General features: G+C 42.7%; 2 protein-coding genes across 2 annotated transcripts in view; one reads left to right on the top strand and one right to left on the bottom strand.

Annotated features, from left to right (window-relative positions):
- ccna1 (cyclin A1) overlaps positions 1-21,493 on the bottom strand; it is a 37,338-nt gene extending 15,845 nt beyond the window's left edge. The window contains exon 1 of the mRNA XM_031280646.2: positions 21,401-21,493. The gene's annotated coding sequence lies outside the window, so the exon portion shown is untranslated. The remainder of the gene's footprint in view (positions 1-21,400) is intronic.
- On the top strand, positions 2,190-25,117 carry LOC116036963 (serine-rich and transmembrane domain-containing protein 1). The gene is made up of 2 exons (XM_035991123.1): positions 2,190-2,523; positions 23,220-25,117. Exon 2 carries the CDS (start codon positions 23,227-23,229, stop codon positions 23,566-23,568), a length of 342 nt encoding a protein of 113 aa, XP_035847016.1. The 5' UTR covers positions 2,190-2,523; positions 23,220-23,226; the 3' UTR covers positions 23,569-25,117.
- The last annotated feature ends 1,542 nt before the right edge of the window (positions 25,118-26,659 follow it).

Genomic DNA, 26,659 nt, shown 5'->3' on the forward strand with positions numbered 1-26,659 from the left:
ACACAGCCAGACCGGAGCTGCTGTCCGCTCCACCCTCTTTCGCCGTGAGCTAGCTAGTAATATTAGCGTTCCTTGCGGTCCCTCCGCCAGATAGAAGTTCTGATCTTCCTGGGTTCTAGTTGCTGCAGCCACAACTCGACCCAGTTACAGCTGCAGCAACTGCTGTTTGCTGCTGTCCGCTCTCCTTCCGGCAAAGTAGTCTCCGCTTGGAGTCGGTGTCATTGCCTTGAAACTGTAAATAAAGACCTTTCACGTAAATTAAAACCAGCATCACTGTATAACTAGAAATAATTATAGTTCAAATCCAACTAAATTGACTGAACGCATATTTGTAGATGCAGAATAGGTTTTTGTTTGTTGTTTGGATGAATCATTACAATGTATATGATTAATAAATTATTATATTTTATTATAAAAGTGTTTTTTGCCCTCCTTTTTCGAGGCCAGTAAAAATATACAAGGGGCCAGTAAAACTTTGATCTGGAAAAAAATGTGTTGGATCCTGTATAGTGGCATGGCTTTAGGATAGCAATGTTGGTCTGTTAGTATGTTGGCCCATCTGCCATCTGTAAAATATCTTGACAATTATGGGATGGACAGATATAAATGGCCCCCAGAGGTTGAATTCAATGACTCTGGTGACTGACTTTTCATCGAGCATCATTGGCAGGTTGGCATTTGTGATTCAGAATGAAATATCTTGACGATTATTGGATGGATTGCCATGAAATTCGCAAAACAGATATTCAAGGTCACTAGAGGATAAATTCTACTGACTTTAGTGAGCCTCTGACTTTTTCTCCAGATCCACAAGCAGGAATTGTCTTTAAATGTTTCAGTGAAGTATCTCAACACCCACTTGATGGATTGACACAGACCTTTGTACAAACGACGTCCCGAGACGATGTATTCCAATAACTTTGGTGATCCCCAGACATTTCATCTAGCCATAATCAGGTCACATACACCGTATTTTGGTTTATGACCAAATACTTGTGAGACGAATCACATCAGCTTTAACTGTACTTTGTTTTTACTGCTAATTACCACGTTATCATGTCAAAATGCTAAACTAAGATGGTGGACATGGTAAACAGTATGCCTGCTAAACTTCAACATGCTAAGCATCATTATTATGAGAATGTTAGCATGCTGACATTAGCATTCAACTCAAAGCACCACTGTACCTACAATGCTTTCAGTATCACAAACACATTCACCTCCATTGTATCGGGGTAGTGGCAGAAATTGCAGATGCAAATGTCAAAATCTGTCCAAATAAACAGTTTAGCATCTGAGAATAGTATCTGCATGTTGTTGATTGATGAATCTCAGAATGTTTTTTTATTCCGCCAAAAAAGTATGGAGAGCAAAAAGTAAAAGTATCTTGTTTTATGGTAGTTTCATGCTTTTATTTTCAATTTGTATGAAACATATTTGTGCACTTTCACAGAACAGATGTGCTTAGCTGCAGTTAGAGTCATACTGTTAAGAGAGGTTAAAGGTAGTTTTTTTTCTTCTTTGGCCCTTTCACATCTTATTTGAATCACTTACAATCATTTTGGAAGATTGTGCTGAGATGTACATGTTCTTATATTATCTGTTATTTTTTTATTTTATTATATACTATATTTTTGTTTTAGCATGTTCAAAATAAAATAAACTAACTAATTTCTCATTCATCTGCCGATTTGGGGTCTCATCTGAGCAGTGCTGCCAGCACAACGGTAGCCGGTTATTGCTCACCACTGTGGATACGAACGCAGTTTGCTGAGAGCAAGGTTGTGTCCCTTACACAAACACTGGAGAGATGCGAAACAAAGGGTTGATTGGGTGTGTGGGCGGGTGTGCATTTAATGAAAAATATTGATTTATTGGTCAATTATATGCAAGCATTTATCTGGCTGCATGTCTACTAATCTAGCTATTTGTTTGCCCATGTTAACTATGGAAAATCTTGTTAACTGTGAGAAATATTTGCTCAGTGAAAATGAGAGCACAAAGGACAGAATAGATTTGACTAATGACTAATATGGTCATTATTGAAAGGTGATGAGCAGCAGAGAGAAAAGAGGGAGGGCAGAGACAGAGGGAGTCACAACAGAGGGAATGAGATTAGAGCGAGCACTACTCCCTCTCTTCTCTCTCTTCTTTTCTCTTCACCACTTCTTAAGTAAAAAAACATAATTCATTAGTTACAGCCTCTCAATTAGAGACCTTGTGTATGTGTGTGTTCCCCTTTGAATGTGAGCCCATTCATAGAGAGAATCCACATCTGACAGTGTCTACTCCAGCTGTAGTGCATGTGTGTGTGTGTGTGTGTGTGTGTGTGTGTCACACTGAATGACAGAAAGAGAGAGGGAGAGAGAGAGGGAGCGTGAGAGGGAGCGGACAGGCTCATAGGGGAGATCTCAGCAGGGGTAACAGATCTGGATTTGCTCGGCTGAAAACACCAAACACAACGAGATGGATTTCTGCACAACGTGACCGCGACCGAGGAACACCCGCATCACACATTAAAAAAAGGTCTGCAACTTTTCCTTTTTTCAACAATTTCATGTATGCTGCTGATGCTTCAGGTTGCGAGGCAGAGCGAGACAGAACAGGAACAGTGTTAACCTATTCCTGCTGAATACAAAGAGCCATTATTCACCTCAAATGTATATGTCTCTTTTCAGTTGCCAGCAACTTTATTCAGTGTGTTACCACTGCCTGCAGAGCAGTCGTAAGAGACAAACAGTTACAGACAGATAGTGGGAGATATGGAAGAGAAAACAATGCAAAAATGAAATAGTAAAATGAAGGAAGAGAAAGACATAAATGTTCAATGAGACTTGTAGAGAGGAAGAATTCACGTATACATTCAGTCACCAACTTGGGAAATAAGCAGGCTTCCTATGTGGCAGATGAGAAAAAGAGGAGGAGTGAGTGACGAGTGAAGCAATTGTGCCCCCAGATTGAGAAAAAAAGGAGAGTTGCATAAAAAAGTGCCTTTTAGGGCAATGAGAACACGGACACACAATCAGTATCAAATGTATTGGCAACTGCACTCAAGTAGAGCAATTAACAGAAATGAGAACGAGGTGTAAAAATATACACTTCACCACAGGGATGAACTAACAGGCAGGCGCATGCAAACACACACACACACACACACACGCAAGCTCATTATCTACTCTGGCCTCTGACCAAAATATTTTCCAATGCGTTTTAACTCATGTTTTCCTTCTGTCAATTACAAAAAGCACTTTGCAACGCCTTTAAGATCTCATCAGAATTTAGCTTTTCAAAATCCTCACTTTCATGCACTGAATATCTGAGAATCAGATAACTTGACCTACTTGTGGAGCCTTCAAGTGCACTCAGGTGCGCTGTAAGATTTTATCATTTTATCACTAATGTAAAAGAAATGAATAAAAACCATTAGTTTATTGTTTTGTGGAATCAATCATATTCCATCCGTTTTTTTAAATTTGGAGTTGTGTCTGTCATTTATTGTCATACGTTACTTGTATTATATTTGTAAACAGTCTTTTAAGGGACAATATTTTAAAGGAAATACTGAAACAACCCAAACTTGAGAGAAATAGATTGGTTGGTATTGTGTGGGGAAATGGTTGAGAGCTTCTGACGCATATCGAAACATCACTTTCTTCATACTTTCATCATTCCAGCATATCTCTGACCCCTAAGTGGGTCATCTAATCTGTGGTATTTGGGGCTGCAGAGGCGATTTGGAATTCATGTGGCTGAGCCTTTAGGTCTGTTTTCAGCTGATCTGGCTCAGAATATAATATCTAACATGTTTGAAATTCAGGCTACTTTTATCTCCTGGCAATCTGTTGTTTGAGCTGGAATAGTGTGTGAATGCCTGTGCGTGTGCACACGGTATGTGTGAAAATCTTTCGTATTTTCACATATATGTATGTATCTGAATGTATATGGTATTCCTGCTATTGGCTTAGCTTGTTTTTGTCTGTTCAGGCATGTGGTATGAATACAGCATGAGAAAGTATGTGCGCACGTGCACGCACGCACGCACACACACACAAGAATATGGCCCAAATGCCATGACATTTTGCCACACATGGATCTTGTCCATTATTCATGAAAGCTAATACCATAACTGCACAGACAACAGAATGTTTATCTTGGAGGTTAAGATTTTAGTAGATATTTGCACATGCTGCATGCATGGACTGCAGAAATTCCAGTAATGGCTAGAGCTATTTTGTGTCACCGATCTAGATATCACGGTTTTAATTAGAAACAATAGAGTCCAAGGCTATGTTGCTATCTCTAGCTTTGTTTCCATCCACTTGTCAATCGATTTATCTGAAGTTCACTAAAAACATTCATGCAAATAAAGCCGGTGAAAGTGTTTCCATCCAATGGCTTTAAAGCGAATAAAAACCTATGCGCAATGACGTCACATGCTGTTTTGCGGTCAAATTGGTATATCAAATAGATTTAAAGGTCCTATGACATGCTGCTTTTTGGATGCTTTTATATAGGCCTTAGTGGTCCCCTAATACTGTATCTGAAGTCTCTTTCCCAAAATTCAGCCTTGGTGCAGAATTACAGCCACTAGAGCCAGTCCCACAATGAGCTTTCCTTAGGACGTGCCATTTCTGTGTCTGTAGCTTTAAATGCCATTGTGGAGGAGAGAGGGGGGGGGCAAGGTGGAGGGTGGGTGTGTGGCCTTGACCAGCTTGCGGCCACGGTTGTAGCTCTATTTCCTCATGGGCAGGCCAAATTCTCTGGGCAGCTGTGGGCGGCGTGTAAAGCAGAGAAAGGGGAGGCAACCTTTCTCCTTATGACAACATAAAGGGGAGATTCCAGATTGGCCCATCTGAGCTTTCATTTTCTCAAAGGCAGAGCAGGATACCCAGGGCTCGGTTTACACCTTTCACCATTTCTAGCCACTGGGGGACCATAGGCAGGCTAGGGGAACTTATATTAATGTTAAAAAAACCTCATAAAGTGAAATTTTCATGCCATGGGACCTTCCATCCATCCATCCATCCATCTTCGTCCGCTTATCCGGTCTCGGGTCGCGGGGGTAGCAGCTCCAGCAGGGGACCCCAAACTTCCTTTTCCTGAGCCACATTAACTAGCTCCGACTGGGGGATCCCGAGGCGTTCCCAGGCCAGGTTGGAGATATAATCCCTCCACCTAGTCCTGGGTCTTCCCCGAGGCCTCCTCCAGCTGGACGTGCCTGGAACACCTCCCTAGGGAGGCGCCCAGGGGGCATCCTTACCAGATGCCCTAACCACCTCAACTGGCTCCTTTCGACGCAAAGGAGCAGCGGCTCTACTCCGAGCTCCTCACGGATGACTGAGCTTCTCACCCTATCTCTAAGGGAGACACCAGCCACCCTCCTGAGGAAACCCATTTCGGCCGCTTGTACCCTGGATCTCGTTCTTTCGGTCATGACCCAACCTTCATGACCATAGGTGAGGGTAGGAACGAAAACTGACCGGTAGATCGAGAGCTTTGCCTTCTGGCTCAGCTCTCTTTTCGTCACAACGGTGCGATAAATTGAATGTAATACCGCACCCGCTGCGCCGATTCTCCGACCAATCTCCCGCTCCATTGTTCCCTCACTCGCGAACAAGACTCCAAGGTACTTGAACTCCTTCACTTGGGGTAAGGACTCATTCCCTACCTGGAGAAGGCACTCCATCGGTTTCCTGCTGAGAACCATGGCCTCCGATTTAGAGGTGCTGATCCTCATCCCAGCCGCTTCACACTCGGCTGCGAACCGATCCAGTGAGTGCTGAAGGTCACAGACCGATGATGCCATCAGGACCACATCATCTGCAAAGAGCAGCGATGAGATCCCCAGCCCACCGAACTGCAACCCCTCTCCACCCCGACTACGCCTCGATATCCTGTCCATAAATACTACAAACAGGATTGGTGACAAAGCGCAGCCCTGGCGGAGGCCAACTCTCACCTGAAACGAGTCCGACTTACTGCCGAGAACCCGGACACAGCTCTCGCTTTGGTTGTACAGAGATTGGATGGCCCTGAGAAGGGACCCCCTCACCCCATACTCCCGCAGCACCTCCCACAGTATCTCCCGGGGGACCCGGTCATAGGCCTTCTCCAGATCCACAAAGCACATGTAGACCGGTTGGGCATACTCCCAGGCTCCCTCCAGGATCCTTGCGAGAGTAAAGATCTGGTCCGTTGTTCCACGACCAGGACGGAATCCGCATTGTTCCTCTTCAACCTGAGGTTCGACTATCGACCAAACCCTCCTTTCCAGCACCTTGGAGAAGACTTTACCAGGGAGGCTGAGAAGTGTGATACCCCTATAATTGGCACACACCCTCTGGTCCCCCTTTTTGAAAAGGGGAACCACCACCCCGGTCTGCCACTCCTTAGGCACCGTCCCAGACTTCCACGCAATGTTGAAGAGGCGTGTCAACCAAGACAACCCCTCCACACCCGCTGCTTTGCCTCTTTCACGGCAGAGGCTGCAGCCCTTCGGGCCCTTCGGTACCTTGCCACTGCCTCCGGAGTCCTCTGGGATAACATATCCCGGAAAGACTCCTTCTTCAGTCGGACGGCTTCCCTGACCACCGGTGTCCACCACGGTGTTCGTGGGTTACCGCCCCTTGAGGCACCTAAGACCCTAAGACCACAGCTCCTCGCCGCAGCTTCAGCAATGGAAACTTTGAACATTGTCCACTCGGGTTCAATGCCCCCAGCCTCCACAGGGATGCACGAAAAGCTCCACCGGAGGTGTGAGTTGAAAGTCTGTCGGACAGGGGCCTCCTCCAGATGTTCCCAATTTACCCACACTACCCGTTTGGGCTTACCAGGTCTGTCCAGAATCTTCCCCCACCCCCTGACCCAACTCACCACCAGATGGTGATCGGTTGACAGCTCTGCCCCTCTCTTCACCCGAGTGTCCAAAACATACGGCCTCAGATCAGATGAAACGATTATAAAATCGATCATTGACCTTTGGCCTAGGGTGCTCTGGTACCAAGTACACTTATGAGCATCCCTATGTTCGAACATGGTGTTCGTTATAGACAATCCATGACTAGCACAGAAGTCCAACAACAAACAACCACTCTGGTTTAGATCAGGGAGGCCGTTCCTCCCAATCACGCCTCTCCATGTGTCTCCATCATTGCCCACGTGCGCGTTGAAGTCCCCCAGCAGAACTATGGAGTCCCCCACTGGAGCCCCATATAGGGCTCCACTCAAGGTCTCCAAGAAGGCCGAATACTCCGAACTCTTGTTTGGTGCATATGCACAAACAACAGTCAGAGTTTTCCCCCCCACAACCCGCAGGCGTAGGGAGGCGACCCTCTCGTCCACCGGGGTAAACTCCAACGTAGCGGCGCTCAGCCGGGGGCTTGTGAGTATCCCCACACCCGCCCGGCGCCTCACACCCTGGGCAACTCCGGAGAAGAAAAGAGTCCAACCCCTATCCAGGAGTATGGTTCCAGAACAGAGACTGTGCGTAGAGGTAAGCCCCACCAGATCTAACCGGTAGCGCTCCACCTCCCGCACCAGTTCCGGCAGTCTTAAAGGCTGGGACCTTTAAGACATTTTAATTAAGGTCTTTCCATTAATTTTCGCAATGAATTGCACAACATTCAAGCTAACATTTGCAAACAAAGTTTGCTAGCCGAAATAGATTGCGCAGTCTACCTACAACTGATTAATATTGCACAAGTTGTAATAGTGCTTATGTGCCAGCTAATAGTGACATATTAAGCTATAATAAGACAACGCTATCAAAACATTGCTATGATGATGCAGATAAATCATGGCATTTCTTAGATTTTTGTATAATATAGCTGTTATATTTTGCACGTAAATTAAATTTAAAATGTCTCTCGTCTCCTCGTTCGTCCACTTATATCTGTCTTTGTTGACACCCGCCATGTCTGCAAAGAAAGCGGAAATATGTGGCGGAAATTACCTTCAACTTCTTCGTTTTGTGGTGGGTTGCAATAAAATAACATTTCCATCAGCGTTTATCACATAAGTTGTTTACCAATTAAAGGAGAATTCCGGTCAATTTGAATTTTACTGTTTTCATAAGGCATTTTTCTCATGTATGCAAGGCAACCCTATTGTAATCGCTTTTCAGTTAATTATTGACCTGGCGGATGAGTAAAACACAGGACTTTCACGCAGGAGAGCTGGGTTTGCATCCCATGTGTGGTGATTTTCAGCTGTTTTTTTTTTTTTGTTTTTTTTTTAAGCCTTCCCCAATGTTTCTTTCCTAAACCCAACCGTTTATTGTTTTCCTTTTTTTTTTTTTTTTTACATGCATGACGTTGTTCTCGCGATAGTACGTCACGTTCTCGCGATAACACACAACGTGGACGCCACGTGGTGGGTATGTTTACATCTGCTGTATACAGCATAGACATACACGTGGATAGCTGAAAATGCTACAGATAACACGCCATTTGGCTTTAGGAAAGTGGCGTGTATGTTTACGCAAAGTCATGATGCCATGTTGCCTGAATGTAGCTCACACTAGAAACTTGGCATCTACACACGGACCTGACAAAAGTTATCAAAAGAATTCTGCTCTGTTGAAAAATGCCACCAAAACACAAACTTTTGCATACTTCATATAAAGTAAATGCTGTCAAGACAAAACTTTAGATTCTCGTTTGGCAGGACACTATCACACTCACAGTTGCAAAGATTGGCCAATAGTGGGCGAAAATGGTTATATCTCATAAAGAGCTCATCCAATTTTTACGAAATTTAGAGGGTACTTTCTAGGGCCACTCCAGAGGCCACACCTACAATGGTGTACTGATTAGTTGAAATGGGCTTGGCCTAATAATTGTTTTGGGATTCACCTTTTACACTAACGTGAACGACTTCACATTTACAGGGTGGATGTAGAATGTGTCCTACCTCACATACCAAAAAATTACACGTGGACCACCAGGTGGGGCTATAATCACGGTAGATGCGTTTTGGCCTACAACTTCCACATTACACACAAACCTCACAACCTTTCAATTGCTTGAATGAAGCTGAATCACAAGACGTAGGCCACACCCATTTGTGCGCAGATTTTATTTTTGCACAATCACAAAATATGCAAGACCTACTAGTGACGAACACAAACTTTAGCATGTCTGGTCCAAAGTAAATGCTATCAACACGAAACTTGAGATTCTGTTTTGCCATGCCACTTTGACGCTCTGAACCAAATTTGGCAAAGATCAACCATTAGGGGGCTTCACAAATACGAAAAGATTATATCTAATTAAGGGCTCATGTGATTTTTACAAAATTTGGAGGGTACAATCTAGGGCCACTTCTGAGGCCATGGTGTACTGATTATTCAAAATGGGCGTTGCCTATTACACCCCCAAAAACTGCATTGGTGCTTTTAAAATGGATGTTTAAAATGAACGTAAATGGGAATCTTGCATTTTCGATTTACTACAGACCTCACAGCTCACGCCTTGCAATTTTTCCTGACGTTTTCCTCGCCATCGTCACGCTTTGGGTCTGACTTTTGACTCCATGGGTCGTCGAGGGGGACTCGCGCCGGTGAGGCTTGGAAAATTGTATCTCTGAAAACAATAGTTGCTACTGTATGATATTTTTGGCATATTAATAAAGCTGGTTGATCATTTTCTAACACATCAAACACCTTTAGAGCATAAAACAGCAAATGTTATAATTTAAATAAAAACAAATGTCAGGCAAAACCCAGTATGCATGTAAAATACAGGATATGTATGTGGACAGAACTCATAAGAAAAATTGTGCCAAATATACACTGAATACTGACAGTCAGGAAGATTATAAGGACATGATAAGAAAATGAAGAAGGGTGAGAAACAGATTGAGAAACTGGAGCAGAGGAAGCTTCACGGCACAATGTCTCAGGAGGAATTTTGCTGAACATACTTTGCCAGCAGAGGATGAGATAGTTTGGGGGAGTGACTTGCAGAGATTGTGCAGCTCAGGAAGGAGTTTGATCAGGACAAAGGGAAGCTTTAGAGGTCAAGGCTCAGAGCCTCATGTACTAACGCTTTTGCGCCCACTTCAGGTGCGTGCCAGGCTACGTGCGCGTAAAAGCATGGAGAGGTATGTACAAACATGCCGCACTGAGGTAAAAGCGCAGACTGCCTGTCGCAGGAACTGAAAATGGCAAATTGCGCTTTTCCGTATCATGCATACGCATTCACGGGAGGGTCAAGGGGAAAGTGGGAGTTTTCCATAAAGAGATGGGAGGTGAAGCGTAAAGTGCGCCTAATTATGTATTCCGCAGTATGTACAAAAACTACAAAAAGCGCACCTCTATTTTGCGGTGAAAATTGTCTACCTCTTAAAAGCAGGTGTAAACCAGCCGCAAGCGGGTTTCCTCGCATATGCCTCCTGGTGAAATGGCAGCAGTAATCCGAGCAAGACGAAGACATAGGTCAAGGAGACGAGCTGAAAGGATTTTTGCCACAAGGATCACACTTTTCCAGTTGAGTGAACACAAAATCATTAAGCGTTACAGATTAAGCAGCCATGCAATATTACAGTTAGGCTACTGGAAGAAATCAAAGATGACATTGAATCTCCGACTCAGCGTTCACATTCCATTCCAGCAGTTGTTAAACTCCTCGCTACATTACAAATATTGGCATCAGAATCATTCAATTTGTTCAATAAAAGAATGTTGCAAATTATTTCCTTTGTTTTTAATTCAACAAGCAATTTGTTGTATTTTAGCAGAATACTGAAAGTACACTTTAATATCTGTTTATTTATTGCAAGTAATATCGCGATATCAAGCTGATAAAACAATGTTGTTGTATGTCTTATGAGCTGTTAAAGACGAGATCGTCAAGCCCCAAAACAGAACATTAGGGTTAAGCAACAGCTGAAGTTAAGCCAGTATCTTGTTACAGAGACTCAAGAACAAGTGAGATTATAGCTCGGTGGGAGAGAGATAAAAACGAGGCACAAAGGGCAGAAAACATAAAAACCATTCCAGCTTCAAGAGCCAGCAATTTATTCTCTCAGTCTCAGAAAATGCATAAAAGGAGGCTTAGCTGACCAAAGAACTGATCAAAGTCACACTAGTCTTGTGTGGAGAGAATCAGCTTAGAGACTGAGGCTCAGCTGGTGACTGCATCCAGCTGATTGAGCAGCAAGCAAAGCATGATTGCAGAAAATTACATCTTGAAGAAAAATAAAAACCATCACATTTAGAGGAAAAAGTGAGATCATTTAAAGTAACTTAACACCTCCTGAAATTTTTCTTTTTTGCAGACCTCTAGTGGTTTAACTTCTCACCTTGCTGCAGTGATGTAGTAGTGTACTCCAGGATGTGGTCAGTACACCGTGACATCACCTTTGGGTGTGGTTACAGGTGTAACAAAGAAAACTTCTGGCCACTCCCATACCACTGATGTGGGGTGTAGTCAGAGTAAAAGAGAACCTTTCAACCAGAGAGAGCAGTGAAACACTGTTTTTCCTGGTGCTCCATCTATCCAAACCATTTGGAGACAAAAAATAAACTCAGATCCATGTCCATGTCTTCCTACCTCAACCAAATAAAAAGTGAGACATTTTCAGCATTTATATAATTTTCCTCAAAAGGGATGCATCATTTACCCAATTAGCCCTTGGTGTTCTCTGTATTACGCTTGGAGCTATTCCTAAGGAAAAAAAACTACTGATTCACTTAACGTAGGCGTGTGTGTGTGTGTGTGTGTGGTGTGTATATCTGACCTCTTCAGCCTCAGCGGGACTGCATGGCATGCACTCTTAAAGTAGATTAGCTTAAAAAAGAACTGAACGTACCTTGTTGCCTGGATACAAAAAGCATCATTAAGCCCAATTATCAGCCACTTCAGCTCACAATGATTCATGTTCATCACAGATTTGAAAACAACATATCATTAACGACAGCAACCTATACAGAGCAGGAAAGAGTAGGAGGGGAATGACAAGAGGAGGACAGTAGATAAGATGACGAAAAGGTGGCAGAGTAGAAGAAATTAAAGCAGAGAGATAGATGAGTGAGTGTGTGTGTGTGTGTGTGTGTGTGTGTGGGGGGGGTCTGAATATGTCTAATGAAAAGGTGAAACACTGGCTGTCTGAAACAAAACAAAACCTGCGATCACTGATCTCTGATCATGCACTTGTACACTCACACACACACACACACACACACACACACACACGGACACGTACACACAGATAGCGGAACAGATGTACACAGATGAACATACATCGACTTTGCATGCACCCATAAAAGTATGCACATACACATATATTGCCAGGAATGACGGAACATACACACATACAATTTATTAGGGCTGTCAATCGATTAAAAAAATGTATTAATTAATTACATACTCTGTGATTAATTAATCAAAATTAATCGCATACATAATTAACGGTGCCTGAACCGATACTTTTTAAGAAAGTAAAAAAAGAAAAGAAAACAAAGGGTACTAAACAGTTGGTGACATTAAAGAATGGCTTGTTTATTGCTAAGGCCATATGGTCAAAATTAAATGATTTAATAATAATGTATAACAATAACATTAACTTATTTCACTAGTAAATTGCTGTTCAACGACAAAAACAACCACCAGGTGGGAAAAGGACATTTACAATAACTTAAAATGCACCACGAGGCTGTAGTTTACCAGTTTCATTGAACGCACCGTCTGTGTTGTTTTTCCGACGGCTAAAACACAGTCAAACTTTACACCGTTTAGCGTTAGCTGTCAGCATTTTAACAGTTTTTAATCCAGCTACTAGCTAGCAGTAGGCTAACGTTAGCTGCTGTCGAGTATAGTGTTAACTAGCGTCACGTGCAGCGGTGTTTGTGTTGCCGTCTGTTTCAGACCATCAGAGAGAAGAGCAGACATATCAGTGGCACCAGATTTCGGTAGCCAGGGTTGGCAGGAAGAAGATTTTTACAAGTAAACGTTCCAGTTAATGATCCAGGCAGCACATTCTCGTCTCCCTCCTTCATTTTACAGTCCAATGGTGGCTAGAACGGCTGGAATAAATTAATCAGCGTTATTTTTTTTAACGCGTTATTTTTTCTCAGATTAATTAATCGAAATTAACGCGTTATTTTGACAGCCCTACAATTTATGCAACACATGTAAAATAATTGTAATGTGATGTAAATATTGTAATTTTATATGATCATGTCACATGTGTAAGAGTGTCACTGTTTATTATGTATGCTCAATATAGCCTGACTATTGTACTTTTGGTAATGATTATATGATATGGCCTTTTTAAGTAGAAAAGCATTCATTAGCAGAATGCTAGCGTGTTATGGGCAACAACGACTCAACCTGTAACAAATCGAAAGGGCATAAGTACTCGTTCATTCAACTTTTGACCTATAATCCATGTTGAACTTGCAAAAACTACAATCAAATCTGAGATTTCTCAACGACAATCAGGCGAAAGAGACAAATTTAGCCGTCTAGCTCCATAGGGTCCCATTCATTTTGCACTGGACCGTGATCACCCCTAGTGGAACTCTGGTGGAACTGCAACCAAAGTAGGTACAATGGGGCTTAATAGGGAGTGGAACGGCTTTCCGTAGATGGGCTTTGGTGGCAGTCATATCTTCATGTGTCTCTACGTTTATTGTGAGTACACGCCAAGGCCAACTGAACATGGTGTCAGAAGTTAATACGGTTAATTACTAGACAATATTAGTGTGTAGAGGGCTACGTAGTGCATCAGTTTTAGAGCGGATTGTTTGTGTACCTATCGAGTGACCGTATGTAAGGCTAGTTGGGGGATTAGCGTTAGCATCTACGAGACGGCAGCAACATGGCTCTATTTCAAGTCACTCCTCCAGAGAAATTTACTTTCAAGGCGGATGAATGGACAAAGTGGATAAAACGATTTGAAAGGTTTCGCATCGCATCTGGATTAGACACGTAGGATGACGGAAACCAGGTGAACACACTTATCTACTCAATGGGAGAAGAGGCAGAAGACATTTTAGTTTCCCTGCACTTTAACCCCCGAAGAGGCGGGTGAATATGCAACAGTTAAAGCGAAACTGGATGCTCACTTCGTAGCCCGCAGGAACGTCATATTCGAGAGGGCTAAATTTAATCAACGACAACAAGACGAGGGCGAGTCAGCAGACAGCTTTCACACAGCGCTACACTGCCTCGCGGAGCACTGCGGATACGGGGCTCTGCACGATGAAATGGTGATTGACTGGTTGTGGGCCTGAGAGATAAACGCCTATCAGAACAATTACAGATGGATTCCGAACTGACGTTGGAGAAAGCCATCAACAAGGCCCGACAAAGTGAGCAGGTAAAGAAGCAGCTGGAAATGCTTAAGTCAAACTTTAAAGAAGAAGCCTGCAACACTCAGCTAGATAGTGTGCACACGCGTCAGCGCATCGGCTCAAGTTCAAAACAAAACAGGCAGCACAGTACGCCGAGTCTTAAGAAAATGATACAGGACAGACAAATGCAATGCTATAGATGCGGAGACACGCGGGGCCATCATCCACAGCAGTGTCCAGCGAGAAAGGCTGTGTGTAACCAATGCAGAAAAAAGGGACATTATGCTAGAGTCTGCAAAGCTAGAAAGAAAATAGAAGTGAATGTAGCTGCAGTGACTGAGTTGTCAGACAGCGATGAGGACATTGCTTTCTTGGGCTCTTTGTCAGAGGATACAGGGGCCAGTCAATGGATGACAGAAATAAAAGTGGACGATCACAAGGCAGTGTTCAAAATTGACACGGGAGCAGATGTCACTGCAATCCCAGCAAAACTGTACACACAGGGCCAGTTCAACAAGCTGTTGAGAGCTACAAAGATTCTTTATGGGCCAGGAGGAACACCCAATGCTTTTCTCAGGACTAGGGAAAATGGAGGGTGCGTACACCATTGTCCTGAAGCCAGGGGCAAAGCCTTTTTCTCTCTCCACATCCCGACGTATATCGCTCCCACTCATGCCACGAGTAAAAGAAGAGCTGAGTCGTATGGAACAGCAGGAAGTCATTTCAAAGGTGGAGGGGCCCACAGTATGGTGTGCACCCATGGTGGTGGTGCCCAAGCTCAACGGCAGAGTCAGAATCTGCACCGACCTCACTGAGCTGAACAAGTCAGTGATGAGGGAGAAGCATCCTCTGCCTTCAGTTGAACACACATTAGGACAGCTCGCTGGAGCCAAAGTTTTTTCTAAACTTGACGCCAACGCTGGATTCTGGCAGATCCCATTATCCAAAGAGTCTTCTCTCCTCACCACCTTTATAACCCCATTTGGGCGGTACTGCTATAACCGTCTTTGTTTTGGGATCTCGTCAGCACCAGAACATTTCCAGAAGCGGATGTCTCGCATCTTAGAAGGTCTGGAAGGGGTGGTGTGCCAGATGGACGATGTGCTCATCTGGGGAGCAACAGAGAGAGAGCACGATGAGAGACTGAAGATGGCGTTGTCACGTCTGCAGGAGGCGGGGGTGACACTCAACGACAAGTGTGAGTTCTCAAAGAGCAGGATAAAGTTCCTGGGACAGGTCATCGAGGCCACAGGCGTCAGCGCAGACCCCGACAAGGTGAGCGCCGTGAAGGCCATGACAGAGCCCACTAACGTCAGTGAGGTGCGACGCTTCCTAGGAATGGCAAACCACCTGGGGAAATTTCTGCCTCACCTGGCTGAGAAAACACGTCCACTCAGAGAACTGTTGAGGAAATCCAATATGTGGGCCTGGGGTCCACAACAGCAGCATGCCTTTGAGAAGATTAAGGAAGAGCTAACTACACCGCCAGGTCTTGCTTTGTATGACCCAAATGCAGAAACACTCGTCTCAGTTGATTCATCTTCTTACGGCATGGGGGCCGTCCTTCTCCAGCGACAAGGCGAGACAAACTGGAAGCCAGTCGCATACGCTTCCAGAGCCCTTAGCAGCACCGAACAGCGGTACGCTCAAATTGAAAAGGAAGCTCTAGCTACAACATGGGCCTGTGAGAGGTTTGCCGAGTTCCTCGTTGGAAAGACTTTCAACATAGAGACAGATCACAAGCCTTTAGTTCCTCTGCTAAGCTCAAAGCGCCTGGATGAACTGCCGCCACGCATACAGTGCCTACGCATGCGACTCATGAGGTTCTCTTACACCATCTCACACGTGCCAGGCAAGGACATTGCAACTGCAGATGTGCTCTCCAGAGCACCGGTCACTTGACACAGCAGGAAGCTTACAGGAGGAAGAGGTGAACCTGTATGTGGACACTGTTATAGCAAGTTTGCCAGCTACAGAAAAAAGACTTAAAGAAATACAGACACATCAGGACAATGACACTCTACTACACACACTGAAGACATACTGCAAGGAGGGCTGGCCGGATAAATTCACCATACAAAAAGCATTTCGGCTCTATCTGCCATTCTCAGGCGAGCTAACCGTTCACGAGGGTTTGCTACTTTATGGCTGTAGGATAGTGATCCCTACATCACTTAGAGCAGACATGCTGAATAAATTGCACTAGGGCCATCTGGGAATGACTAAATGCAGAGAGAGGGCCAAACAGTCTGTGTGGTGGCCGGGCCTTAGTAAGGACTTGACACAACTGATAGAGAACTGTGATGTGTGCAGTCGCGAAAGAACCAACTTCAAAGAAACGCTGCATACAGGCCATGGTCCACAGTCGGTGCAGACCTGTTTCAGACAGAAAACAACAAGCATTACCTGGTCATGGTGGACTACTTCTCAAGATTCTTCGAAGTGGCCAAACTCACTCACACAACATCTGAAGCTGTGATAGAGCACTGCAAATCCATCTTTGCGCGTCATGGAATACCAGATGTGGTGCGCTCAGACAACGGGCCACAATTTGCATCTGAGCACTGCACAAGAGTGGAGTTTCAGTCATGTGACGTCCAGTCCTCACTTCCCACAGAGCAACGGGGAGGCAGAGCGGGCCGTAAGGACAATCAAAGGTCTCCTGAAGAAATCAAGTGATCCTTACCTTGCCTTGATGGCCTACCGCGCTGCTCCTCTGGTGAATGGACACAGTCCAGCCGAGCTTCTCATGGGCAGAAAAATCAGAACACCAGTTCCTGTAATTCCATCCCAGCTCAATCCCAGATGGACAGACATGGAAAATCTAAAAAGAACTGAACAAAGATACAGGCAAAAGCAGAAACAAAACTATGACCGTCGACACAGAGCCCGCAACATGCCGCTCCTGCAACAAGGTGACCACGTGTGGGTCAAGGATATGCTTGAGAGGGGCAAAGTGGTGTCTAATGCAGGTACGCCAAGGTCCTACATCATTGAGACACCAAGGGGGTCTCTCATCCACCCCTACAGCACAGGTAACTAGGGCTGAACGATTAATTGCATTTTCGATAATATCGCGATATGTTAAAACGCGATTTCCTAATCGCAAAGGCTGCGATTTGGTCACATGACTCACGAGAGCAATCAGTCTGCACTCCGTAGAGAAAGCATCAACTAGCATGCTAACGCTACACTGTACCTTGAGCTGATTTCTGTCATTCAAACAACTCTGAGTTGTAGTTTAAAACTTTTACATTCATTTTAATAAAATGAAGGGTTTTATTCGGGCTTGAGTCTATACATGCAGTTAATGGATACAGGCACACAGAACTCAAGGCTCGGTTGGCAACGATTAGCTCTGATTAGCGGTTAGCTCTGGTTAGCGGTTAGCTCCGTTATAAAGATATGAGTGGAGGAGCTGCCACTGAGAGGGGTAACAATCAGACTAAATGACAGATAAATGACGTTTGGGGAGCTTTCACAGCAGCGTGGCCGCGGTGTTTCAACGGTTTTATTAGTACAGTTAATCCCACGGCAAGAACACCAGCAACTAGCTAACGTAACGATAGCCTCTCTGAACAAGTGCACACGGCAGCACGCAACTTCACGAGGGGGAGGGGCTGGAGGCAGCTCCTCTCTGTGCACTGTAAAAAATTGTGTGTGTGTGTGTGTGTGTGTGTGTGTATATATACTATATTTTTACTTATTTAACTGTCTAGTGTGTAATTGTGTGTTCATACTATACATTATTATATTATTCTTTGTTGAATAATACAGAAGACAAAGAGCTTAAAAAAATAATCGAATCGAAATCGCAATATTTGGGGAAAAAAATCGCAATTAGATTATTTTCAAAAATCGTTCAGCCCTACCAGTAACGACCATCGACGTACCTGAGGTGATGCCCGGTAATGCTGATCCCATGGCAGAGAGCACACCTGTCACACCTGAAATCCTGTGTGACCCCGGTCAGCAGGCTTCACTGCAAGGGAGCCGTGTCCCTGCCAGAGTCAGAGTACCTCCAGCGTACTTGAAAGACTTTGTTCGCTCATAGATAATGACATTGTGAAAAAAAAAAAGAAAGAAAAAAAAAAGAGGCAATATGTCAATTGAAAAGTGTTGAATGTTGTTGAAAGATGTCAACTTTGAAAATATTCTATTGCGTAGTGGTCTTAACAAAATTAGTTCAGGATTGTTAACGTTTGAAATGATTTGATATTTTCAGTGAGGCTGTTACTGACAGTATGTTAAGAGTACATTGGTTAAAGACTACTTTAAGAAATAAGAGATTAATGGGACCACATGTCTTAGTTTAAAACCCGGTTTGGCCTGTTAGGTATACACCCAAATGAAGTGAACAATCTTTGTTACAGTTTACAAAACATTAGTATGGGTTTTATTGTTTTTCATACATCCCCATTGAATGCGTCTTTTAGTCAAAAAGGGTAGGATACTTGGGTAATACTTGGGTAGGAACCTTTGTATGGGACAAGGGTAACCGGGGGAGGTTAATAAAAGGTACAGGACTGACGTGGCATATCTTCATGTGTCTCTCCGTTTATTGTGAGTACACGCCAAGGCCAACTGAACAGTTACGTTTTTTGCATTGTCCCTGGCAAATAAACTAATAAATAAATAGACATGTTCATGGACTTGTCTGACAGGCACATGACTGACTGATACACTTCTAGCTGAAATTACAATATTTGTAAAATTGAAGTAGAATTTGAAGTGGACCTCCCGGTGGACCTTTTTCCCCACTATCAGCAATTAAAACTATTAATAAAATTGTTAATATATGTACATGTCTGTATTTCACTGGAAAGGATTCCAACAGCGGGACGTCAAATAGTCTGCCGCTGAAGACACAGAGCAGACTAGCTGTACTTTGAGACACCGTGGACACTGGCGCTGTAAACAACCAAGGGGGTAAGCTTCGCTTCAGAACTCAAACCTCCTATGGCGCCATTGCGCGTTTAAAGACTTTTTTTGTCCATTGTTTATTTCTAAAGAAACACGACAATGTATAAAAGGCTCCATTACCTTGTATCTCACGTTATGGCTCCGTAGCAGACGTTTTTATAAAAATAGGCTAACGATTGTGTCATCACCACGCGACTTACTGTCGCATAGTAGAGGAATTACCGTATAGTACAGGAGAAGCTCGCAGGCAGTTTCGACTTACATTAGCTGTTTAAGTTTAATTACTAATGTTAACTAGCATTTTAGTTAGCAATAATTAGCCTGTGCCTATGTTATCTCCTTACATATACCTACGCTCTCCGTCTCTGCAAGATTGGTAATGATTCAGATTTCTCTTGGCACAGCTACCAGAAGACTTACAACTTTCAGATAGGTTGCTCACGTCACATTTACGTCGTCTCTCTCAGTTGGAGGCTGCGCAGTAACGCTCGGCGCTCACCGGAAAAGTGCTTCTAAAGGCCTTCACTGGTCTCCGTCCAGAGCAACGGGATCTGTTGGTCCATTATATAATGTCTATGTAAACAACAGTGACGGGACTTTTGGCTCCAGCTCTGTAAGCTTGTGTTTCGTTCGATATTGTTGTAAAATACCCTTCTGCCAACTAGTGTTTCTTCTTTTTGTCATTTAACAGCAAATGACTGGTAAAAAAAGTTGTTATGAGTTATTGCTATTACATTTTAAATAAATCATTTAAATTTAAAAAAATATGTCCTTACATAAAACAAGCCATTCTTTATTTTTTTTTTATTTTTATTTAAGATAAAATACTATTTCAGTTGCTTTTGATAAGAGGACACATCTGCTGTTTTGCACAGTTTATATAAATAAAGGAATATTTTTCAGCCATTTCATTCTGTTAAAAAGAATCGTGAGAAAATGATATCATGAACTTAAAATCATGAATCGTATCGAATCGTGAGTTAAGTGTATCGTTACATCCCTACAATACTGCAACTCTGAAAAGTCGCAGGAGAGAAAGAGACTATATAAGTCAACAAATTGACAAGACAGTTTTTGATTGGGCTGGGAAGGCTACTAGGAGTATTTGATAAAGAAAACAGAGTTGGGGGAAGAGAGCATGCAATCAGAGAAAGAGCAGCCTATCCTCTTCCCTCATTATGCTGTGTATATCCCTGAAGGTACAGTGGTGGGCCGTAAATTAAAGACAGCAGAGTTCTAGTGAACTGTTATAAGAGAGAGAAAAACAGGGATAGAATAAAAGGGAGTGAAAAATGTTTGAGGATAGAGTGGCTTGCTTAAACTTCAAAAGCAACACTGCTCAATAGGAGATAAAGAAAAGTGTTGTACCAACATTACATTGACAAGTCTTACAGGCTCAGAAGGAAGAGCTGGGTCCAAACTGGTCCAACACATTTATATTATTATGATTTAAAGGAGTGACCTGTGCAAAACATATTACTGACAATAGTCAGCAAAGTTGTTCAAATCATCATCAAGTGGCTTGTGCATCAGCTCTAACGCTCTTGACTGTAGGGCGTGGTAATATCCTGTCTTGCTATAAACTTCTCATAATACTTAAATGTAAAGGCTCAACATGTGCCCATACTGCACCAAACTTAATAACATTTATCTGCCAAAGTACAAAAACTACATTAAACATACAATAATACATATTTTCACACCACTTTACATGAGCAAAACTCTCCATGCTCCACACAATACGCATGCCATCATCAACTGTTTGCCTAATTTACTTGACTAATTATCTACAGGCTTAGGTTTAACTCTGCTAGCTAACTGCCTGTCTGTTAACTAGCAATGTTCTTAAATTTAACTAACTCCGAATTCACAAATTAGTAGCTATAGGTCACAGTAAAAAGGTATAAAAGAACACCAAACAAACTACTAGGGTTGTTTTTAACATTAACTACACATTTCACCGGGCTTAGCGACTCTAAATGGCCGTTAACGTTGGTTAATACTTTCCTAGCCGGCGCTAATCGCTAACACCTAGCTAACTTTATTCGTTATGCTAATCACTGATGCTTCCAGCACATACACATATCCCAGCCTTTCCGACCCGAACAATTGTTCATAGTGTTCACAAACGTTTATATCGTATTTTGTCACGGTCCAACAGTTCAATTGTGGTTATCTTACCTGTGCAAAACATGTTTATGACAATAGTCAGCATCACTCAACATCAGTGTGGTGAACTCACTCGTGACTGTGAACGATGCTGATAGCGCTGAGCTCTGAACGCCCTCTGCTGAACTTTTAGCACTAGCACAGACCAGAGTGAAAGACATATGGCTCTGGCACAGACCATATACAAAATGTCTAATTTTTAAGTGGGCGGCTTCTATTATGCATCTAGTGTTTTCTAAACCAGTTTTCACACGGTAGCCTACTTCACAAATATACTGAAAATGGTCGATTAACCCCTTGCACATGTAGTTATTGTATTGCAGCTCAAAGGCTCATGGAAAAGGTCAGTGAATATAGTTTACTCCACTCCCCTAAATATATAATGTGACCAGGCTCACATATGGTCCATGATGAATGCATAACCATGAAATGGAGAGAAAGGAGGGGAAAGCTGGCAGATAAGAAAGAAATGAGCACACGCCATTGTGAGGCAAAGAGTGTGTGCTGACCCCCTGCTTTCATTCTAGTAGTCATGGTCAATCATCCCTCCCTTTGAAGTGTCTTTCTCTGCTTTCATATATCAAGTCAAGACACAAGGCTGGCCTAACCCAAATACAAAACAGCCTCTTTTGCTCTCTGTCTTTCACCAAGACTGTGAAAATTTCTGCACCACAGTGCTCAGTCACATCTTCTAGTCAGTTTTGTGCCATGCAGTTATTTGCAGTGGAACATTATTAGCAATATCAGTGGCGGCGGGTTGGCTCTCAGCTGTCTTTGTGAAAGCTGATTATGAGGAGTTTAATTTAATCAGATAAGGATGTCTTCGTTTATGAGTATACGTGGCTCCAGGCACCAAGCCTGACAGGCCTTTAATGAGACATGCACTCCCCCTGCTGTTACTCTTTATTATAGTCCGGCCACTAATAGCTCCTTTAATCTGTCAAGCTCACAGACATGTTACAACAGAGTAGTTCATAGTAGTTTTTGTGATTAGCCAGATATTCATTCTTATACACATGGGTGTTGGACTGTGGGGAAAAAGGGGAATGAGTATGAGGAGGGCCCACAAAGAATAGATAAATTAATAGCTGTGGATGCAGGAATGGGCCCATATAGAGAATGCCTACAGGGTCCAGAAATGTTGTGCTACGCCCCTGCTTATACATTATAAATGTTCACATTGCACTAACTTTCAGAACAATTCTGCAACCCCCGACTTCTGAGAGTCATATTCTGTGAAGAGTAAAATATACAAGCCTACCTTTGTATACTTGACTGTGAAACATTCAGTGATTAGTATATTGCTTGATTATGGGTATTTCATACAGATTTAATACATTATAACATGTTATGTTGATTGCACCTTTTTGCTTTTTTAATGCTGCAAATACATATCTTTCCAAGTTATTTATCTACAGTGTATAATTTCCTTAGCCCTGAAAACAAGTGTTTTAGCTTAATGGTAGATGGGTAAGGTTAACCATCTAGGGCAATGCAAGAAATATTTTCTTATCAATAAATATTATTATCTGTTCTGCATCTGGGGCCTCTTGAAGTAAAGTGTTGGCCCTGAATCAGAATTGTAGACGCTCTCTGTCTTTTAATCTCAGCCAAAGCTGAGGACATGGGTGAAAGCTCTTGTGTCAGCAAGCATCTGACATGCTGAAGTGTCCTGGAGGGAGAAATCTGTGGCAGCTTCAGCAGACAAAAGATAATTTCTCCTACAGGCCACTTAAATTATGAATGTTGAAGTGTCTTTCTGTTTTTTTTCCTTTCACAATAGATCTCACTCATCTTTCTTTTTCTCTCACGCAAATCTATACGGAACATCAGCCAGGATGTCAGGAATGGACGCCCTGTTGGTGGACCATAATGAGACTGAAATCTCTCCAATAGACAATGGGACCTTCCTCCGTTTCTCCCCAACCTCTGCTTCCACATCTGCGGCTGCCTCGTCAACAGGACGTCCGGGCAACGTTTATGTTTACGTGTGGCTCTTTCTCGGCCTGCTGGTATTCCTCCTGACGCTGCTCATCATCTCCCTCCACAGGCTGAAAAACATCATCTCCTCCTCCTCATCTGTCCCCGACTGCAGCAGTGAGGGAGGGAGCTCCTTCACCAACATGGAAATCTGTAGCATCTCGTCTCAGAGGTCCACCATTTCCTCATTGTCCACCTAAGGGAGATGGGATGGAGCACATACAGACACATAGACGTACAGTATATGTCCATGTGCTTACATGGTAAGCATGCACACACACAAAGCCCATGGAGGTCCAGCGCCTTCTCACTGTGACATACAAATACAAAAACACTTTGTCAGCCACAAAGAAGCGGACAGCATGGCATTATAGTACATTTCATGCATGTATATTCTAATTCCGGTGGGCCAGTGAGTCAGGTATGTCCATGCCATTTGCATAGGCACAGGTGAAATATAGCTCACAATGTGATGAAGGGGTATTGAGACTGACTGAACCCTTTTGAGCCTTATTTCAACGACAAAGAGAGATGAACCTGAGAAACTGCTCTTCCTCAGCAGGAGAAAGCATAGGAACTATTATCTTTCCTCACTGTTTTTGTAAAGTTAATTTATTGTACTGTACCTGTCATATTTACTGTGGAACAAATAATATTGCTTTATAGTGTGTACAGCATGTCTCATAATGTCTGTAGACTACAGTACATTGCCAAATCAGAATTACAATAATATTTAAGAACATACATTGTACAGAAATGCATGCTTGTGTCTCAGTTGTTCAGTAAGACTTTGGGATGCTGTAACTCTTTTTTTTTTTACCACATAGCAAATTTCTGTATGATTCCCCTGGGGAAAGGACAAGACATCCTGCTCTGGATGTAAAGGTGAGAAAGAAATGAGGGCTGTGTCTTAGACTGTTGACAGGCAGTCAGCCTCTGACTGCAGCTGTAGACCAGGTCAAAAGTGGCATAAACAACAAGATGAAATTCTGGTCCTGAAAGACAGTTGGAGTCTCCAAAGTGACTGACACTCTGAGAGCTCTGTGCAGCTGTCAGCCTCGTCTATATTCCAAGTATAACTACAATAATGGTTGTTTCGGCTTAACATACATCATTTTTGTTTTAATACCGTAAGATGTTTCTTTGACATTGACAACAAAAATACACACTCAGAACAAATTATTAGAAAAAGGTTAATTCATCTTTGTCACACTTTTCCATAAAATTCAATATCAACTGACGGCTCAGAGAGCAGTGATGATGGCTACGAGGCCACGGACAATACAAGGAGTCATTTCTGTCAGTGTTCTTATCAATAAATCCTCATTTTTTTCAGTTGATGGTACTGTGTCAGCCAAACTCTTTGGTTGCCCAATCACAGTGTTGACTATTGGTTCATTATCTCAGCTGTTGACAAATATGTATGGTTATTATGTCTAGAACCTGTTTGGTTTAAAGTACAAAAAGATGTTTTGAATAATAGCTAAATGTTGGTTTTCAAGTTAACCAGGAAGTAAACTCATTGTTTTAGCCTGGTGATGTTAAAAGAATAACCCCCTGATTGAACCCCCTGACTGTGTTTTGTTATATTAAAGCTCACATTTTCAGTTCTAGTCCTGCAAACACAATCATCCAGTGAAAGTAGATTACATTATTTTCCTTGCATGATTTACTGTACTGGATGTAACTGCAAATCTGACTTTTGTCCCTGGATTAAATGAATGCCACTAAGGATTCCATCTTCTCTTACACATTGTAAATATTCTCTTTTTTCATGCTTCTAAGGGATGTATTACTACTTGTATATCTATTTGATTACTGGGTCTGCTGCATAAGGTGCTTTAATATCCTGTTAACGGAAACTCCCAGCACCATGAGCTCAACAAGTCTACAGCAACTTGTGACGCATGCAATTAACCAAACTCACACCTGAAACTTTACACAGTTTATCTTTAAAGCGTAACTCTCGCCAAAATGCAACCTAGGGTCTTTTTGTGAATGTACCCGAGTCAAACTTTCATTTAAAAGCATAATTAGGACAGAAACGCCACTTTTAAGATTTACCGTATTTTCGTTTTTCGGTAAAATTGCCTTTTGAATGGGAGTGCTAGGGGCACTTCTATGATAGCATCAAAATCACTATTTTTAAAACACTAAGAAGGCTCGACACAACATGAAACTTTGCTCTAAGTATCACCAGGGGCTCCACACATGAACTCGAGCATCGAGAACATTGTCTGTGTACACAGAGTTTACTAAAAAGAAAGGTTTTGAGCAACTCACGTTAGCAGTTGTTGTTTACGCTATCCGCCATTTTCTCAGTCAAAAAGAGTCGATCTCCGAATGCGAATGAACGGACTCCATAGGAGGAAATGTCATTCTTATATGAGGCTCCTTTTTCAACTACAAGGTCAATATTGTTTTTCACTAACGACAAAACAATAAATTATCCGTGCATTTATATGGAACTAAGCTTTAGGAGCTTTCCATCTTTACTCTCCTCCCTCGGCTATTTTTGACTTGCGAGATGGACGGGGACCGGAAAAACAACAGCTACAGTGAGTTGTTCAAAACCTTTTTTAGTAAACTCTGTGTACACAAACGATGTTCTCAATGCTTGCGTTCATGTGTAAAGCCCCTGGTGATACTTAGAGCAAAGTTTCATGTTGTGTTGAGCCTTCTTAGTGTTTTAAAAATTAGTGATTTTGATACTATCATAGAAATGCCCCTAGCACTCCCATTCAAAAGGCCTTTTGACCGAAAAACGAAAATACGGTAAATCTTAAAAGTGGCGTTTCCGTCCTAATTATGCTTTTAAACGAAAGTCTGACTCGGGTACATTCATAAAAAGACCCTAGGTTGCATTTTGGCGAGAGTTAGGCTTTAAGAAGCTCCACAGGAGAGGCTTTGAGTTACATGCCTTGCTTAAGGGAACTTCAGTTCTTTCATTGATTCGATTTAAGCAGGAGACAATGCAGGACCAGATCCTACAGATGGAAAAAGCATACATCTAGTGCTGGAAATAGAAACTGGACATGTTGTTAAACTAACATTGCTCTGTATGTCTTACGTCTGTGTTCTTAAATGTGTCTCTTGAAATCATCTGAAGAAGGAAGATTCCTTTCAGACTGGTGTCTAGTGTATGCAACAATAACACACCCTCGTGAAGCAAAAAGGAACCTTTTAGTGAAAGAGCATATAGCATATTTGACCAATAAAAAGTAAAGTCATCAAATTCTTTGCATATTTTATTTTTCTTATCATGATTTTTTTTTTCCAACTCACACGTCA

This window comes from Sander lucioperca, chromosome 13 (genome assembly GCF_008315115.2).
Source record: "Sander lucioperca isolate FBNREF2018 chromosome 13, SLUC_FBN_1.2, whole genome shotgun sequence".
Taxonomy (NCBI): Eukaryota; Metazoa; Chordata; class Actinopteri; order Perciformes; family Percidae; genus Sander; species Sander lucioperca.

Excerpts from the sequence above, each read along its gene's own strand:
- LOC116036963 (XM_035991123.1), top strand. The coding sequence starts at position 23,227 with ATGTCAGGAATGGACGCCCTGTTGGTGGACCATAATGAGACTGAAATC.